This window comes from Rutilus rutilus (assembly GCF_951802725.1).
Source record: "Rutilus rutilus genome assembly, chromosome: 1".
In the NCBI taxonomy this organism is placed as follows: Eukaryota; Metazoa; Chordata; class Actinopteri; order Cypriniformes; family Leuciscidae; genus Rutilus; species Rutilus rutilus.
In genome coordinates, this window is record NC_140209.1 from 40,483,514 (window position 1) to 40,500,189 (window position 16,676).

The 16,676-nt window shown below is 43.2% G+C and overlaps 1 protein-coding gene across 7 annotated transcripts in view; it reads left to right on the forward strand.

The window, feature by feature from the left end:
* Window positions 1-16,306, forward strand: part of tnrc6c1 (trinucleotide repeat containing adaptor 6C1) — a 48,965-nt gene extending 32,659 nt beyond the window's left edge. For 2 of the 7 annotated variants that reach the window (XM_084423248.1, XM_084423251.1), the window contains 19 exons: window positions 4,035-6,428; window positions 7,128-7,313; window positions 7,622-7,785; window positions 7,866-7,943; window positions 8,159-8,216; window positions 8,307-8,455; window positions 8,568-8,699; window positions 9,048-9,191; window positions 10,165-10,284; window positions 10,423-10,506; window positions 10,647-10,893; window positions 11,361-11,525; window positions 11,627-11,812; window positions 12,437-12,586; window positions 12,887-12,988; window positions 13,449-13,664; window positions 14,693-14,766; window positions 14,864-15,003; window positions 15,119-16,306. In XM_084423248.1, coding sequence (XP_084279374.1) covers window positions 4,035-6,428; window positions 7,128-7,313; window positions 7,622-7,785; window positions 7,866-7,943; window positions 8,159-8,216; window positions 8,307-8,455; window positions 8,568-8,699; window positions 9,048-9,191; window positions 10,165-10,284; window positions 10,423-10,506; window positions 10,647-10,893; window positions 11,361-11,525; window positions 11,627-11,812; window positions 12,437-12,586; window positions 12,887-12,988; window positions 13,449-13,664; window positions 14,693-14,766; window positions 14,864-15,003; window positions 15,119-15,494 — 5,165 coding nt within the window. In that variant the 3' untranslated portion in view covers window positions 15,495-16,306. Of the gene's footprint in view, window positions 1-2,624; window positions 2,820-4,034; window positions 6,429-7,127; window positions 7,314-7,621; window positions 7,786-7,865; window positions 7,944-8,158; window positions 8,217-8,306; window positions 8,456-8,567; window positions 8,700-9,047; window positions 9,192-10,164; window positions 10,285-10,422; window positions 10,507-10,646; window positions 10,894-11,360; window positions 11,526-11,626; window positions 11,813-12,436; window positions 12,587-12,886; window positions 12,989-13,448; window positions 13,665-14,692; window positions 14,767-14,863; window positions 15,004-15,118 lie in introns of those variants that run through there. The other 5 variants (XM_084423249.1, XM_084423253.1, XM_084423252.1 and 2 more) reach the window with 4 other exon arrangements.
* The last annotated feature ends 370 nt before the right edge of the window (window positions 16,307-16,676 follow it).

A 16,676-nucleotide genomic window follows, 5' to 3' on the forward strand; every position in this document is an offset into this window, starting at 1 on the left:
CAAAAGTAATGTAATCAAGAGCTGAAAAAATATTCTGGTAGAGTAGGTTGCTTCAAGCCAGTACAGCTAGCTTTCCGTTTCTTTGGTTTACAGAGAACACATGCACATGCATTGAGTGCTTTGTCAGCAATCTATACCAGTATGCTGCTCTGTACTATTTTATTGCCTGGTCTTGATTAGTTTGATGAGTTCTTATTGTCATGCCAGGTGGTGGTGGCGCAATGGATAAGACACATGCCTTTGGTGTGAGAGACCTGGGTTCGAATCCACTGTGAGACACCATTGTGTCCCTGAGCAAGACACTTAACCCCTAGTTGCTCCAGAGGCGTGCGACCTCTGACATATATAGCAATTGTAAGTCGCTTTGGATAAAAGCGTCAGCTAAATGAATAAATGTAAATGTAAAAATGTAAATGTGTTATTCTGCTAACATCTGTTCTAGTCGCCCCCTGCTGCCCAATGCTAGTGGTCGCCTAGTTTCAGCCTATTCCTGATGTCACATCCTGCCATGGATGAGCGGGACTGTGGTATAGTAGATCAAGAGGGATGGTTGTTGCATAAGACCCTCATGCATACTGGCCCCTCCCTCCTCTCTACCACTATGCATCTTTGCAACAACTGACAAATGGCAACATCAGTAAAAGCCCCCTGTTCTTCGCCCCACAGTATCACTGCTATTGATTTGTACATGAATGCATATACAAACATAGGGCAAAAAATGACACAGTTTATGCTTCCATTCACACTGGTTACATTTGTTTTAGTTAAAACAGTGAGATTGATTGCAGTGGAAAGGAATCGAATGCAGAAGTCCTGAGACTTGAGATTTATCCCCGAAAAACCAGCGAGATGTGTTGCAACGTTTAATGGACCAATGTAGTTATTATAACTAAAAACTAACAAACAAAAAAATGGGAAAAAAAATGGAAAAGAAACAAATTAGAATTGATGCCTTGGCAACTTGCTGAAAGAAGTTGAAGTATTAATACTTAACTAAAACTGAAATAATTTAGAAATATATTTAAAAAAAATGGCAAGCTCATAACATAGTTACTAAAGGTTAAACTAAAATTTTAATGAAAACTGTAGAAAAGTATAAAAATAAAAGCCAACTCAAAAATAGTTAGAAAACCATAATACAATGCAAAAAATACTAAAACAACACTGGTTTAAACACAAAACATTTTTATATAGACCATTTAATTATACCGAAGATGCCATTTAAGCATGGTATAAATATAGTAATAGGTAAATTACACATTTACACTCCTGATGTGTTCAGTTTAATTTAAGATTAACATTGCTAATACACTGGAATCTTCCTTCTAATTTGAGGAAATGGCAAAGTTTAGACTTTTTTTATTGTATATTTTTCAGAAAATGTAAAAATAACAATGGTTGACCTCTAATAGTAACAAATTGCATCCTCTTTGTTTTAAGTGTTCCTAAATGTTGGCAAGAAATTTGTAGGTAACTCTATTTAGAGAAAGTGTGCACGTGTGCTCCTGTTTGTCTAGTGTTTGACTGGACTAATTTGTCTCCACCACAGGATGGTAAACTCACTCCTTTCCCCTTCCTCGGCTGCATTGTGCTGCCTGGATAGTACTCTGGCACTCTTACTGCAATAGTTACTACAGAAAGACACAAACAAAACCAACCAATAACTATTTAGGTAGTAAAACCTGAATAAAATCTAGCATTTAGATCTACTTGTTTGAGGATTTTCATAAAAGGGTCATTTGCAGAAAAGGGAATAATCAATAATGAGGCTTTGATTACATCATTGCATATTTGGCTAGAAAAAGCTGGCTCTGAGTTGGAGTATAATACGAGTCTCTGTTCTCTTCGGACTTTGGTGTTTTGTGTATATAGGAGGCGCTGGGATCATTTGTAAACAATGCCCTCCTTGATGCCAAGAGCTAGTGTGCTTTTGTAAGTGTTCATCTCATTTTCTGTGTTTCTATCTCTCCTGTACTGGAGCCATCCCTTCTTTTCTCCCAGCATGCATGCTTTCCGGTCGTCTTTTTGTCTCCTCTGCATCATTAAAGAGCGGGCACACTCTGCACAGACATTTAGTCCTTGGCCACCTGCCCGCCTACATGTGAGCCTCATTTGGTGTGTTTATCCTGTTTCCCATTCAGCCATTGAAGTGTTGTTTTCCTCTAAACTTAGGACCGCACCTCTAGTATGCAGAGCTACAACTTCACACACCCACTGTACTTTTAATATTACAAGAAGGCTATACTAAAAATTAGCCATTATGACAGGGAGCTGTGTGTGTTTCTGTGTTTGCAGTCCTTGCAGTGCAGCCTATGCTCTGAGGCTGGCTTGCTTTTGTGCATCTATTCAGCTCGCTCTATTGTGAGCAGCGGTGCTAATTGCAGTCTGAATGGTCTCGGCTAAATGTTTTGTGACAGTTTGAAAGCATGAAAGAAGATAAGGGTGCACAAGAAAAGAATCTCTCTTTTTTTTGTTTTGTTTTTCCTCCCTCCTAATGGCACAACGGAATGCTTTTGGCTTTAACCTTCAACTCCCATGCAACCCCTTTCCCCTCCCTCACGAGAGAGTCTCCTCTCCGAATCAGGAATAGAGGTAGATATAAATAAAGCCCGGGTGAGGGAACAGAGATCGGATCCTGCCGAAGCTGTGAGGGACGAACGGGGCGGTCGCTCGTGTACTGAGCTGCAGCTCCTTGGCAGCATTTCAAATATGAGCCTCAGAAGCCTCTCGAGCAGCAGACATATTGTAACAGGGATGGCCAGTGCTCTGCACGCAGACTAGTGCTTCTCTCAGGATGGTCGGGCGACATCTCTCTTCAGGTACTTTTCCACTTCTCTGCGACCCCACCCCCTCCAACCTCATAGTACGATCCTCCACGCGCTGATAACAGGCATTTCCTTTGCTTTGCTCTGCTCGCTGCTGTACTGCTGCTGTTTGATTTGGAAGCATACCATTCAAATAACTGCAAATAAAACGCAAATCCTTAAAGCTATTGCATTGCTTGTTAGAGATTAATGCAGGGCAGAGGTTTGCTGAGCTCATCTGATAAACTTTCTGTGGCGAGACACTGTAAGATGTTGATGGCAGCTCTAAGCTTTTTTGGCTTCAGTTCAGATTTGATAAAATGGCGTCCTTTACTACGCAGTGACTCTTTAGAAGGACAGCGTTTGTGTTGGAAATGCACTATCCTCTCTTTTATACACTCCCTCTTCTTTATCTTTAGTTGAAAGGGTTTTTTTGCGTGATTGGTGACACAAAGCTTTGTGTGCACGAACGCTGCTGCTGCTTTGCTCAGATCTGACACAGACTGAGCTGTCTGCGCATGCAAAGCCACACAAAAACAACAACAGGGTTGAGTGAGTGCCAGGAGGCTGGGCAGAATTTGCCAACGAATGAACACAACAGGATCCTATTATCCATATGTGTGCATTTGCACTGCTTTCAATGTTGAGCTCAATGTGTCAGATCAGATTTAGAATGAACATCTTTGAAACCAAAGTGCGGTTGTAACCTGTCAGTCCAGCAGAGGGAGATGGTTGTGGTTGGTAGAAGGTTTTATGGTGACAGCAGTGAAAAATAATGACTCCAGGCTAGCACATACATGTGAACCTGCATTTTTGAAGGTGCATTTTTATAGGTTATGACCATGGCTACCGTGCTGATGTAAAACCCAATTTGTCTTAAAGGAATCCAAGAAAAAAAAATGTTTTGATCAGTCTAAGCAGATGAATGATTTGAAGTGTTTTTATTTTTTTAATGCAAATTAAAAAATGCATCATCTGAGAACTTTGTATTTGTATAGAAAGTGTTTTTATATTTTTGAAAATAAAAATATTTTCCAAAATCTAATTATAATCTAATGCAGTATTGATAACTGCATTTATACATATAATGTATTTCGTAATAACATGTCGTCTATAAAGAAAATAATGCCTTGTTGTGATAATATCATGAATTAATTAAATTCATATATATATATATTACATTCACAGTATCTTAATAGTTTGTTTCTTTCTCTCCAATTCTTTTTGTAGAGCTGCCCCCACAGAGTGGCCTGGCAGCCCAGTATGAGAATATATCCCTCAGTCGCAGTGCCACTACAGCCTCTACCAACAGCTGCAGCGGCTGGGATCCACTGATTATTGACGAGCGCGATACGGAGGCGTGGCCTTCCATTTCATGCAAAGAAAGCCACGCACCTGCAGGATGCCCCTTGGACACTGAAAGTATCAGTGACATCAGCAGCATGAGCATGGCCACAGGAGCTGGCCAGCAAGGCCATTTCTCCACCAATCACCCCAGCAAAGCCAATGCCAGCCACTCAGGAGGTCTGCTCTCTAGTCAGGGTGGGGCCAGCAGAGGCTGGGGCTCTGGCCCTTCTCCTGCCAGTGGAGGAGAAGGGAAGAATGAAGTCTCCAGCACATCAGTGGGAGCCAGGGGTTGGGGCTCCTCCAACTTTAACTTGAACTTAAACCCCAACGCCAACCCCTCTGCCTGGCCAGTTCTGGGACATGAAGGGACCGGCATGGGTGGCGGCAGCTCAGGAGGAAGCAACCCTCCTCCTCCTAATCTCTGTAGCCCACCGGGCACTTTGCCCAGCCAGGGCTCTAGCAGCAGTGGCAGTATGGGTGGTGCCAATGGAAATTCTGCAGGTAATGGTGGCAATGGCAATGGCAGCACCACATGGGGTAGCATTGTGCCCAGTGACTCCTCAGAGCCACACTCCACCCCATCCACGAATGTGTCTTTCATCTCCGAACCTCAGAACCTTAACACTGATGGACCAAATCACACTAAGCAGGAGCCCAGAAGCCCAGGCCACAGCCTGTCTAACTGGGGCGTTGGCCCTGCTGGCATGGGCTCATTTATTCAAACTCCAGGAGGAGCCGCGCAAGTCAATGGAGACGAGGAACTTGTTTGGGGTAATGGAGATGCCAAGTCTGGTGGTGGCTCAAAAGACTCTGGTTGGGACTCAGGGAGCAGCTGGGGACAAGGAGGGGCCTCAGGCACTTCTGGCTGGGGACAAGCTGCCTCAACTGGGGACTGGGGTAAGCATTCCAACAGTGAGGCCAAAGGATGGGATTCTTCATGCTCTCCCACCCAAGAGCAGCAGCTCAATTCTTGGGTCCGTGGGGCCAATGCTACAGCTAGTGAGGGAAGCAGTGACAGCATGGAATGCCATCCTCGCATGAGGGACCACTCATCAAGAGATGAGGCTCCCCCTATTCTGCCAGCCCAGGATATGGACCCTCGGGTTCTGTGCAACACAGGCTGGGGACAAACACCAGTGCGGCAGCACACAGCTTGGGAGATTGAAGAAGCTGCACGCTCCAACCGCAAGAATGACATTGGAACTGAAGCCTGGTGCTCGTCATCAAATGCAGTCAAAGTAGGACCAACACCAACTTCTGGCAGTGCCAACCCGAACTCTGGCACTACATCCAGACCTGACTCTGGAGGCAAGAATGAGGGCCCCTGTCCTAGTACTGGAGCTGCACCTGGATGGGCCACAGCCATGCCATCACCCCAGGCTAGCTCTGGTTGGGCTGATCCAACCAGCAACAAGAAACCTTCCAGTGGTCCTGGAAGTTGGAGCAGTACCCCAGCCGGAGGCCAAGGTGGCAACCTGCAAAAAAGTGGTCAGACTTGGGGTTCAGAGGAGAAATCTCCTACCTGGGAAGACAGTCACTCTAAAGCCAAACCACAGGGCTGGGCTGAGGGGCACAAACAATCTCACGGATGGGGCAATGGACCTGGTGGAGAAAGTGGGTCTGGAGGAGAATGGGGTGAACCTGGAGATGGAAAGAAAAATGGTCCCTCCAGCTCTACCTGGGAGGGAGAGGGTACTAGCTGGAACGAGAGCTCCAGGGGATGGGGAAAGCCTGCCCCGGGAGGAGGGGGAAACTGGGGAGATGCACAACGCCCCAGTGTGCCACCACAAGGATGGAATAACAAGCCTCAAGAGGGCACCAATGGCAGTAGTGGCAGTGGAAGTGGAAGCATGGGTTCTTGGGGAGGTCCTAGCTCTGTAAAGCAGAGTGGCTCTGGATGGAGTGGAGGAAATGGTGGAGGTTCTAAACCTGACCATACTGGAGACCCCACTGGATGGGAAGAGCCCTCTCCACCCTCCATCCGCCGTAAGATGGAGATCGATGACGGTACCTCAGCTTGGGGGGACCCAAGCACTTACAACAAGACAGTCAATTTATGGGACAGGAATAACCCTGGGATCCAAGGCAAACCAGGACCTGGCAATGCCAACAATGTACCCAACAACCATCATCATCATCATCCCCACCATAACCAACCTCCCATGCAGCCTCACAGCCATGGAGGGCCAAACTCAAACAATAATAACATTTCCCCTGATAATGCTGGCCCACATCAAACGGGACCGCCTCACAGTAGAACAACCCACATGAATCCAGGTAAGAAACAAGACTCTTTGGCATTTATTGTCAATGACCTTTAATTAGTTAAAATGTATCACTATACTTTTGATTATAATGCCATACAAATCAAGAAACAAACTGAGTAACAGTTCATGCTAACAGAATAGTGTTTACATTCAATCTATGAGTGAAGTTCAACATAGTGTTTGAGCCAGGAGGAAGTGTGTAATTAGAGTTGGGTCGCCATCTGTGGGGAGTATCACTATTCCTCAGCAGGATACTTGGAACAGACCCGACGCCCTCTGCTGTTTGTCTGTAGCTTTACACTCCCTGTGCCAAAGCTGTATTTAATATGGCATCCTCAGTTCTCCCATGTGCCAAGAACTGAACAGACATTTAATATTGTAGCTTATTATTCCATTTTAAGAAAGTGGTGCTTACCAAGTTACTTTTTTTTTTCAAATAAAGCAAAGCTTTAATTACAATATATGTTTTAAAATGAAAAAATTCTTAAATTCATGTTAACTTTTTTAATTCAACTTCGTATTCCATGTGTTATGCTGGCAATGTAATTTGTAGAGGGGGAAAATGCAAAGTAGAAGATATCTAACTTTTGGACCCCACTGTATGTACTGCATGGTGCCAACCTTTAAAGCATTTAGTACATTACTTAATATGCAGTGAAAACTTAACTTAAGGTGCACTTGTTCTGAAGTTTGCAATATTTCTCTGCAGGATGGGGTGAGATGACAAATGTCCATTCAAAGCCTGAGCCCTCATGGGGGGAGCCAGCCGCCCCTGCAGTAAGTGTGGACAATGGCACTTCTGCATGGGGCAAACCCCAAGGTGGCTGGGGTGATAATGGCCCTGAGGTCTATGGTCGAGGCAACGGACCCCCTGGACCTGCCCCCTGCAAACCTGGTTCGTTTTATTCATTTACAGTTATTTGAATATAATAATTAAATATTACAAAAAAATCACATGCAATTATCCAGTTGCAAATTTACAGTGTTGGAAATTGATGTTGGTCAGATGCTAGTTATCAGAGCTTTGAAATGTGCAACAACAGGGCCCCCTGTTGTTGTAAATAATGCATTGCAGGATTGTACATATTTTGCTATTTCAGCAAGGAAAAAATAGTTTGTTTCTTTTAATTGTAAACATAACCATTTGCAAATATTGATCTGTACTATGGACACTTCCATTAATCTATCTTTTTCATCCTCCAGCCCCCAAATCTATGCAAGATGGCTGGGGAGGTGGTGAGGACATGGGCATGTCTGCAGGGCAATGGGAGCAGGATGACGGCGACATGTGGAACAGCACTGCATCTCAGGAGAGCAACTCCTCCTGCAACTCCTGGGGCAACCCACCCAAAAAGAGTCTACCAAAGGTAAAAATGTAGTTTAATGTAGGTGTTAGTCATATTACATTCTGCAGATTGAGCTCATTGATCTCTGTTTTTGTTTAAAGGGAAAAGTCCCAAACAAACAGGATGATACCTGGATAATGAATCGTCTCATCAAGCAGCTGACTGACATGGGCTTCCCTGTAAGTGCTGCTTAGCTCTGTAAATATCCCAAATATCCCTCTGTATATTTGACTGTTGTGCCTGGGGTTTATTTTGTGATACTGACTGGCTAGTTGTACATTATCCCTTACATATAGCCATAAATGTCTATGTCAATTGGCTTTTTAAAATTTATATTTATTAATGCAAATGGTTAATTTATGGGTTTTTACTGTGCTTGTGTTTGCCTTTGCAGAGAGACCCTGCAGAAGAGGCCCTCAAGAGCAACAACATGAACTTGGATCAGGCCATGAGTAGGTGTTATACCTGCAAAATCTTCAATTCCTTCAGAGTTTATTTTTTCCTTGCTAGAATATTGTATTTAAATATTAGTTGTGTTGTAGGCGCCCTTTTGGAGAAGAAGACCGAACTAGATAAACGGGGGATGGCAATCTCTGACTATAACAACGGCCTAGTCAATAAACCAATGGGCTGCAGGCCTTCAGTCATCTCCAAAGAATCCTCTTCAGATCGCCCCCCCTTCTTGGACAAGGTTTGTGCTTCTCACAATTAAAAATCAGCACATTCTGGTTATTCCATCTAGAAGACTTTACGTTGTGGTGGATATTGTTTGACTTTAGTTTTTTTCGTTCTTTCCTCCTTAGGATGCTGGGCTAGCAGATGATGCCCAAACCTCACCGTTTATGCCTTCTCCGAGCCTGAAGCTCCCATTGGGTAGTGCTTCACTCCCGGGCCAGAGCCTTGGAGTTGCAATGCAAAACTTGAACAACAGACAGGTGGGTCTATGAGGATCTATGTATATTTGTCTTCGATATTAAACCATATCTATTGTTTTTGTATATCTATTTAACTTTTTTAAAAGTCTGTCTTTTTTATGTTTTATGTCTGTATTAGTTTTATATAATACAGTGACATTCATACAAACAAATATTAATTTCATAAGTGTGGCTTAAGTGCCCAGATATTTTTGGGGGGGCACAGTTTTTCAGCATTATATTAGTCATCGTCCACATTTCTGTGTAGATATTGGTATATTGCCCACGTTAAACCAGCAGCATAACCGCTTTGAGCATATCCTCATGAAGTCAGATTCCGAATGAGTAGTTTTGTGTGCGTTTGTGTAGATGCAGAGTGGAGTGTTTGGTAGTAGCGGAGCAGCACAAGCCCGGGCCCTGCAGCAGCAGCCTCCTCTCCAGCCGTCAGTGCCACCTCTCAACTCGTCCCAGCCTAGTCTTCGCGCTCAAGTGCCTCAGTTTCTCAGCCCTCAGGTGTGCACAGACATGGACACAATTGGTTTCGCACTAGGGGTGGGAATCACATGGTACCTCGATACGATACACAATACATGGCTCACGATACCGATATCATCACGGTACAGCAATTCTGCGATAATCAGTATATTCCTAGACAATCCTATAATGATACATCACGATATCTGTCTAATTATGAAAACAAAATGCCTGTGAAAAGATTAAGTGCAGATTTCCAAACTGTTAGAAAACAGCACAAAACGTTTTTCAGTCTGTAAATTAAATTTAACATTTTAAGTAAATGAAACATTTTATGCTTATACTTTTTAAAAGCTTAAACTTTTCTTTGTGTGTAAACTGACACATTTAACTGCTCATCAACTTGTTTTATATAAACCTGGTACATTTCAAAATTGACTTCTTTTATATAAAACCTGGGAACATCTCAGTGTTGACCAGCTTCCTTAAAGTAAACCTGGGAAGGAATAGTGTTGTCAAAGGAAACGACTTTTTACATAGCATTGACACTAGCATTTCCCCCTTGCATTTTGAGCGCTGTTGAGCAGATTCTAAAACACCTCTGATTGGCCATTGTGTTCACACGCTCAACATATATGTCTGTGCATATTTGCATCTATTATTTTACTCACACTGCTGTCCGCCATCCCGTTAAAAACCTCTTTTTCTTAGGCTAGTTAACTTATGTTAATGTGTTGAGCGCCACTTCGAAGAGCCATGAAGTAGCGACGCTGGGAGCAGGGAAATCTATTTATATATTTATTTATATATATTAAAATATCAATATTTGGTGCCAGCGTATTGATTCTCGTATCGCGCGGAGAAGGACAACGATATATTGCCCTATCAATATTTTGTCCCACCCCTATTTAGCACCTTACTGTGACACTGACTTCATTTGGTGACACAACACTTGAGTATTGTGTAGGAGTGATGAAATCATGCTGAACTCTGACTGTCTTTTCACTGAAAGGTTCAAGCACAGCTTTTACAGTTTGCAGCAAAAAACATTGGTCTCAACCCTGCACTTTTAACCTCACCAATAAACCCTCAGCATATGACCCTGTTGAACCAACTTTATCAGCTGCAACTGGTAAGTGCCAGTTTTTTGACATCTTGTTGATACTTTCATCTGTAATTTAAAGAATGTATTTTTATTTGTCAGCATATAATCTTAAATTTCACTCCTAATGTCTCATCACAATGTAAATTTGTCTCGATGATTTTGCAGGCGTACCAGCGTTTACAAATTCAGCAGCAGATGTTGCAGGCACAGCGCAGTGTTTCTGGCCCCATCCGACAGCAAGAGCAGCAAGTGAGCGGTTCTCTTCCAACTAGTGTCATCATGATACCATTGAAAATGAAAACCCCAAAAAATAAGTTTGTTTGTATTTTAAATCTCAGCCGCCTTTAAAGTTCAGCTTGCTCTGTGTTCACAAGCATGTCCTCTTGCAGGTTGCACGTACAATCAATAACATGCAGCAACAGATCCAGCAGCACCAGCGGCAGCTGGCTCAGGCTCTGCTGATGAAACAACAGCAGCAGCAGCCGCCCCCCTCACACCCGGGCCTGCATCTCAGCGCAGGCAAATCAGCTCTGGACACATTTCCATCCCATCCCCAGGTCTCCAGCCTCTCTGTTTCCGACCTTCAGACCAAAGAGCCACAGTCTTCTCCAAATTCCTTCTCACCCTACCCTATTTGTGAGTTGCCAACACTGTCTGCTGTTGTATTCTTTGTGTTACACAAGTAAAGATCCAAATGTTCTTGTATACAAGGTTCGCACAGTCCTAGAAAACCTAGAATTGCCATGGAATTTTTAAAGTCTTGGAAACGTCATGGGAATTTCTGTAGAGAATATATATTTCAAGTTTTTCTCTGCTTTAAAATGGTTCATTAGCTAGATAGTGCTATTTGGTACGGATCAATTTGTTTGCAAGCCATATTGATGTTCAACCTGTGAGCAAATCTTCTTTTTTTATTATCCATTCTTTTCAATGAGTCAGTCACACCAGTTCACAATGATTGACCTGAATGATTAATTGGCCAATAGCTCCAAATCACAATGATTTTTAAAAACTCCTATTCAGTTACAAATGACTAGAAAGGTCATCAAAATTTTCTCTTTACATTCACCCCCGCTGATCCTTGCAAATGTGCTTCTCTGTAGCTGGATTAAATCCCAACATGAATGTAAACTGCATGGAGGTGGGTGGCCTGTCCATTAAGGACTCTCCTCAGCCTCAGTCACGCCTGTCACAGTGGACACACCCTAACTCCATGGAGAACCTATCTGGGAACTCCTCTCCAATGGAGCCCAACTACAGCAAGCACGGTACGCATCACTTTTACAGTTATCAGTATTGTAAATATGTGGCATAGTGGTTAATTTCAGGCCTGATACTGATGATATTCCATACCACCTATTTTATACAGGGCACTCTGCAGGCCCCAGTCTGGGTCACCCCAGTAAGCCCCAGCTGGATGACTCCTACAGTCCCTACAATCTGATTCCCAGCTCTGAGTCTCCTGCTAGCCCTCTGGCACCTCATGATAGCTGGGGCCAGGGAAAGAACACCAATGACAAGATCTCCAACGGGACCAATATCAACTGGCCTCCAGGTGACTAACTGGCATCTCTAAAATCTCTTTGGACTAGTTATAGTATTATGAAAGCTCTGAAAGGACTCAAAAATATTTGAATACTTTTTGGACATTTAGGTTACACTTAAAATAACTGAATGTCATTACACTGGATTAAAAAATACCAAACCATGTAGCCTCTGCAAAAATTTAAATGCATGAATAATTGGCCATCTTTCAAATGACTTTTGCCTAGGTGTCCAGCAGAATAACTACAGGTGTAGGTCTTCACATTAACATAATCCACTAACGTTTGACAACCGTAAAATATTGAAATACTTTGTTGAACAATACATCTATTATTTAATAATTTGAAGATTAACAAACCTTACTTTGTTTTTGTGTGTTTGTGCAATATTTCTTGTAATAAATGCAATTGATTCAATCTGAGTTTCCCAAACTGGGGTTTTCAAAACCCTGGGGGTTTGTGAGGGAACTGTAAGGGGTTTGTAAGATAAAAATGAGCTAAAAATGATTCAGCTGATGAGAAATATATATATAATAATGCAAAGATAATCCCACATTTTTAAGTGTGTTCAAATACTATATGTATCAGACAATGTGTCATATCTGTCATGATCTGATTTGTATGCAATCCCTCAGAGTTTTGTCCAGGAGTGCCCTGGAAAGGACTGCAGAATATTGACCCTGAGACTGACCCCAATATGACCCCAGGGAGTGTTCCCAGTGGGCCCACCATCAACACCAACATTCAGGATGTTAACCGCTACCTGCTGCGAGACAGGAGTGGAGGTAAGAGGACCAATCACCTTTTCTCTTCAAAGAAATTATCTTTCAGTGAACTTTCAAATGACACTGGAGCCATAAAGCCTGAACAAATCCCATTATCTTACCATCTCTAGTAAAAATCGTATATATATTTTGAATAAAAGGTATTGCGTATTGCACTATTGTTTTGTTATTGATTGTGTTGTTGTTTTTTCACATAAAGCAACCACTAAGGTTTTTTTTTTTTCGTTTTTTTTTTCACTTGTATTATTTTTCTGATTTCCGCTTTGAATTCTTGCCTGCTTTGTTCGGGACACATTGTAGGTTCCACCCCAACTTCTTCACAGGGTGAGGCTCTGCCTCCCTCCAGCGATTGGCCAGTCACTAGCTCTTTCAGTCTGTCCTCCCCCGAGGCAGACAGCACAGGTACAACTCCCAGAATCCCCTTCCTGCCCTCAGTCCTCCCCATCACAGCCTTTTCTTACCGTTCAACCTAGCATGGGGCCCCAAAACAGTGGCCGCATTCCTGTATATCTAGTGCATCCGACTCAAGAGTGGCCCTTGACCCCTTAGAGAGCTCTGTCCTGCCTACGTTCATCCGTACATCCCCTCAGTGGTGTTAGTCACACACTGTCCCTTTGTGCAGCATGGTCACCTGCTGTCTGTGATTTTTGTGAGGCATCTACTCTTATGATGTCACACATGGGCCTGGACCCTCTCTTTCCTATTTGCGGTGGTGCCTCATTGACTGTGACTGCTGTGAGAACACATTTCACCACAGTATGTGTGGAGTGCACAGAATTAGGAACAGGAAATAAGATGTCTGTCAGCATACTCTCTGTTTTCTCTTCTGACCTCTTCACACATTCACACCTCTGATCTACAGGCAAGCTGTCTGACATGAAGTCCACTTGGTCCCCAGGGCCCATCTCACACACCCAGCCTTCTCTCTCTCACGAGCTTTGGAAAGTCCCACAAGGACCCCGGAACACAACTGCTCCCACACGGCCACCTCCGGGCCTGACCAACACCAAGTCCTCGTCCACGTGGGGCGGAAACACCCTGGGACTCGTGGCTGGCTGGAGCGGCTCCTACTCCTCAGGTGTGTGTGTGTGTGTGTTTGTATCTCTGTGTATGTGAAAGGTGCAGTTTAATCCCAGGCGGATATGTGTTTGCACAGCTATTCGTAGGCGTAGGCATATTGAAACAGCAGTTGAATTTTGTCAGTTGACTGTTTTATGTGGGTGTGAACGCTAGTCAAAACGTTGGGGGTTAAAAGAGGTGAGGATTGGAACGGTTGGAGCGTTTGCAAGCACGGGCTCTTGTGGCGGAGCAAACTTTTTTTCTTTTTTTTTGGTGGTCTCGCATATGTCGTGTGTTAGTCAACATTCACATGATCACACTTTCTTGACTTAACTGAAGTAGTTGTTTACAATACGTTTTTGCTGTAGAAAATGTGATGTCGACTTTCATACAATGAAAGTGAAGGGTTGACCACGGGTTGTGCATCATGACATAGGGATGAACCGATATTAATGTTTTGGTCAATACTGATAATCTGTTAATTGTTTTCAGGTTATGGCCAATGATAAACTCAATACTATTGTGTCTAAATAAAATGAAAACCATGAAAACAGTTTAAATTTTACAAGTGGATTAAGGCATTACATTAATATACTGCATTAACAATGTATATTAATTTTGAGATTTGCTAAGGATTACATTTAACAATGTTATTAAAAATCAGTGTACGTTAGATAATGGCAACGGTAATCTATATAATAGAAATAATATGTCTATTATATTTAACAAAAGCAAATGTTTACAGAGGTGACCTTTTATATATTATTTTTGTGGAAACCGTGATATCTTTTTTCCAGGATTCTTTAATGAATAGAATGTTCAAAATAACTGGATTCATTTGAAAGAAATATTTTGTAACATTATAAATCTTTACTGTCACTTTTCCATCTATTTAATGCATCCTTGCTAAATAAATATATTTGTTTTTTCTTTCTTTTTTTAAATCTTGTTTGCCCCAAACTTTAATTTGGTACTTTAATGTTGTAATGGTTATATTAATGGACTATTGTTAACTGTTTGGCATTAAAGTATTGCTTTCCCTCTTAGTAGGTACCACATGGAGTACGGACAGCTCCAGCAGGAGCACTAGCTGGTTGGTTTTGAGAAACCTCACACCACAGGTATTCTTGTGGCTACTGTTATGTTCATTGACTCATCATTTCTTTATGAATTGTCTGCAGTGTTATAAATCTGCTCTTTCTGTTATGTGATATTTAGATTGATGGTTCAACACTGCGGACACTGTGCATGCAGCACGGCCCGCTTATCACATTCCATCTCAACCTGACGCAGGGCAATGCCGTGGTGCGCTACAGTTCTAAAGAGGAGGCTGCCAAAGCCCAGAAGTCCCTACACATGTACATAAATCTTTCACCTTTCTTTTTTTTCTCTCTCTTTTTTTTTTTTGAGGAATCAATCTCAACTATATGATCACATTCGTCTGTTCTCTTTCTCTAAATACTTGCGTTTCAGGTGTGTTCTGGGAAACACCACTATACTGGCAGAGTTTGCTGGAGAAGAGGAGGTGAACCGCTTCTTTGCACAGGGTCAGTCCCTCACGCACACCACCAGCTGGCAGGCCAACCCCGGCACCAATCAAACTCGGCTGGGAGGCGGAGGGACGGCGGCCACACACCCCATCGGCCACTGGAACAGCAGCAGTCTGGGAGGAGGCGCAGGCGGGACGGGGTCCGGCGGTAAGGCAAGCAACGAGCTGCTGTGGGGGGGTGTACCGCAGTACTCCAGCCTGTGGGGGCCGCCAAGCGGCGAGGACGGTCGAGTGGTCGGCAGCCCCACCCCAATCAATACGCTGCTTCCTGGAGACCTGCTGAGCGGAGAGTCCATGTGAGAGCGCCAAGCGCTCGACCCCCTACCGCAGCGAAATATGAAACTTCAAGAGCAAAAACCAAGCAAATCATTTGGCGATAATCAGCGTCAGTGGAACTGTGAAAAAACAAGAGACAGGAGGCTGAGGCCACACTTGCATAGAGGCTGCTGACCTTCTTCATCTACTTTTTTTGTTTGGTTTTGCGTCTTTTCATCTGTGTTATTTTGATCATTAGGCTTGGGTTACAGTATTCTATAGACTTCTTACGAAGAACCGTGACTAAAAGAGAAGTGAACCTTTACAGAAACTTTTCTCTATTAACTGATACCAGTGTGAAAGTGTATTTTACTACAAACCGATGAGACAAGCTGCCATTTGTTTTAAATTCCTCTGGCTCGAGCACATCCTGTCAGCCCAATCACAGCATATTGCCCTCTCCCCGAAGAAATATGCATCATTCCAAACCAACTCCCTGTGTTTTGGACTGGCTTTTTTTTTCTCTTTTTTTTTTTTCAGTTGTCCTTTTGGATTGTTCGGATTAATTAACAGCACTAAACTTTAGCCTTAACTGCTGATCAGTCCCACTCCACTTGTACTCTGAAGAAACATTTTGAGAATTGCACATTTTCTCATTTCTGAGCCAGGACTGTCATGGGTTGGATGTCAGCCGCAGCATACGCGCATTCGTCCTCCTCATTTCCCTCGGTTGCCATCCTGTCCTCGTTACTCTCAAAAGGATGGACATGTATATGACCCCTCTGCACATTTGAGGCATTTATTCTTAAACTGAGAGGACATGTGGACAGCTGAGGAATATATTAACCACTTATCACAAAAAAAAAAAAAAACTGTACAGGAAACACTTTTTCAGATGGACTACTTTCTTTTTTTTCTTTAATTTTCCTAAATGACCTCGGTCTCTCGAAAAACACAAGTCCTCATTGTCGTTCGTCTGACGTGCAATATATGCCACAGACTCTTCCGTCCTTTACGCAGTGCTTTTTGGCCGGCGAAACGGTCGGAGCTCATCTGGGGACGGGAGGGATCAAAGACTCGTCTCCAGCTCCACCACCAAGCATGGGACTGAACAGAAGAGGACTCTGTCAGTGTGTAAGCCCATGGTGATGAAACATTCACTAGCACTTCCTCTACACACTCAAGGACAAGTGTGACTACAGGGGCAAAAGGGGCTTCAAACCAAAT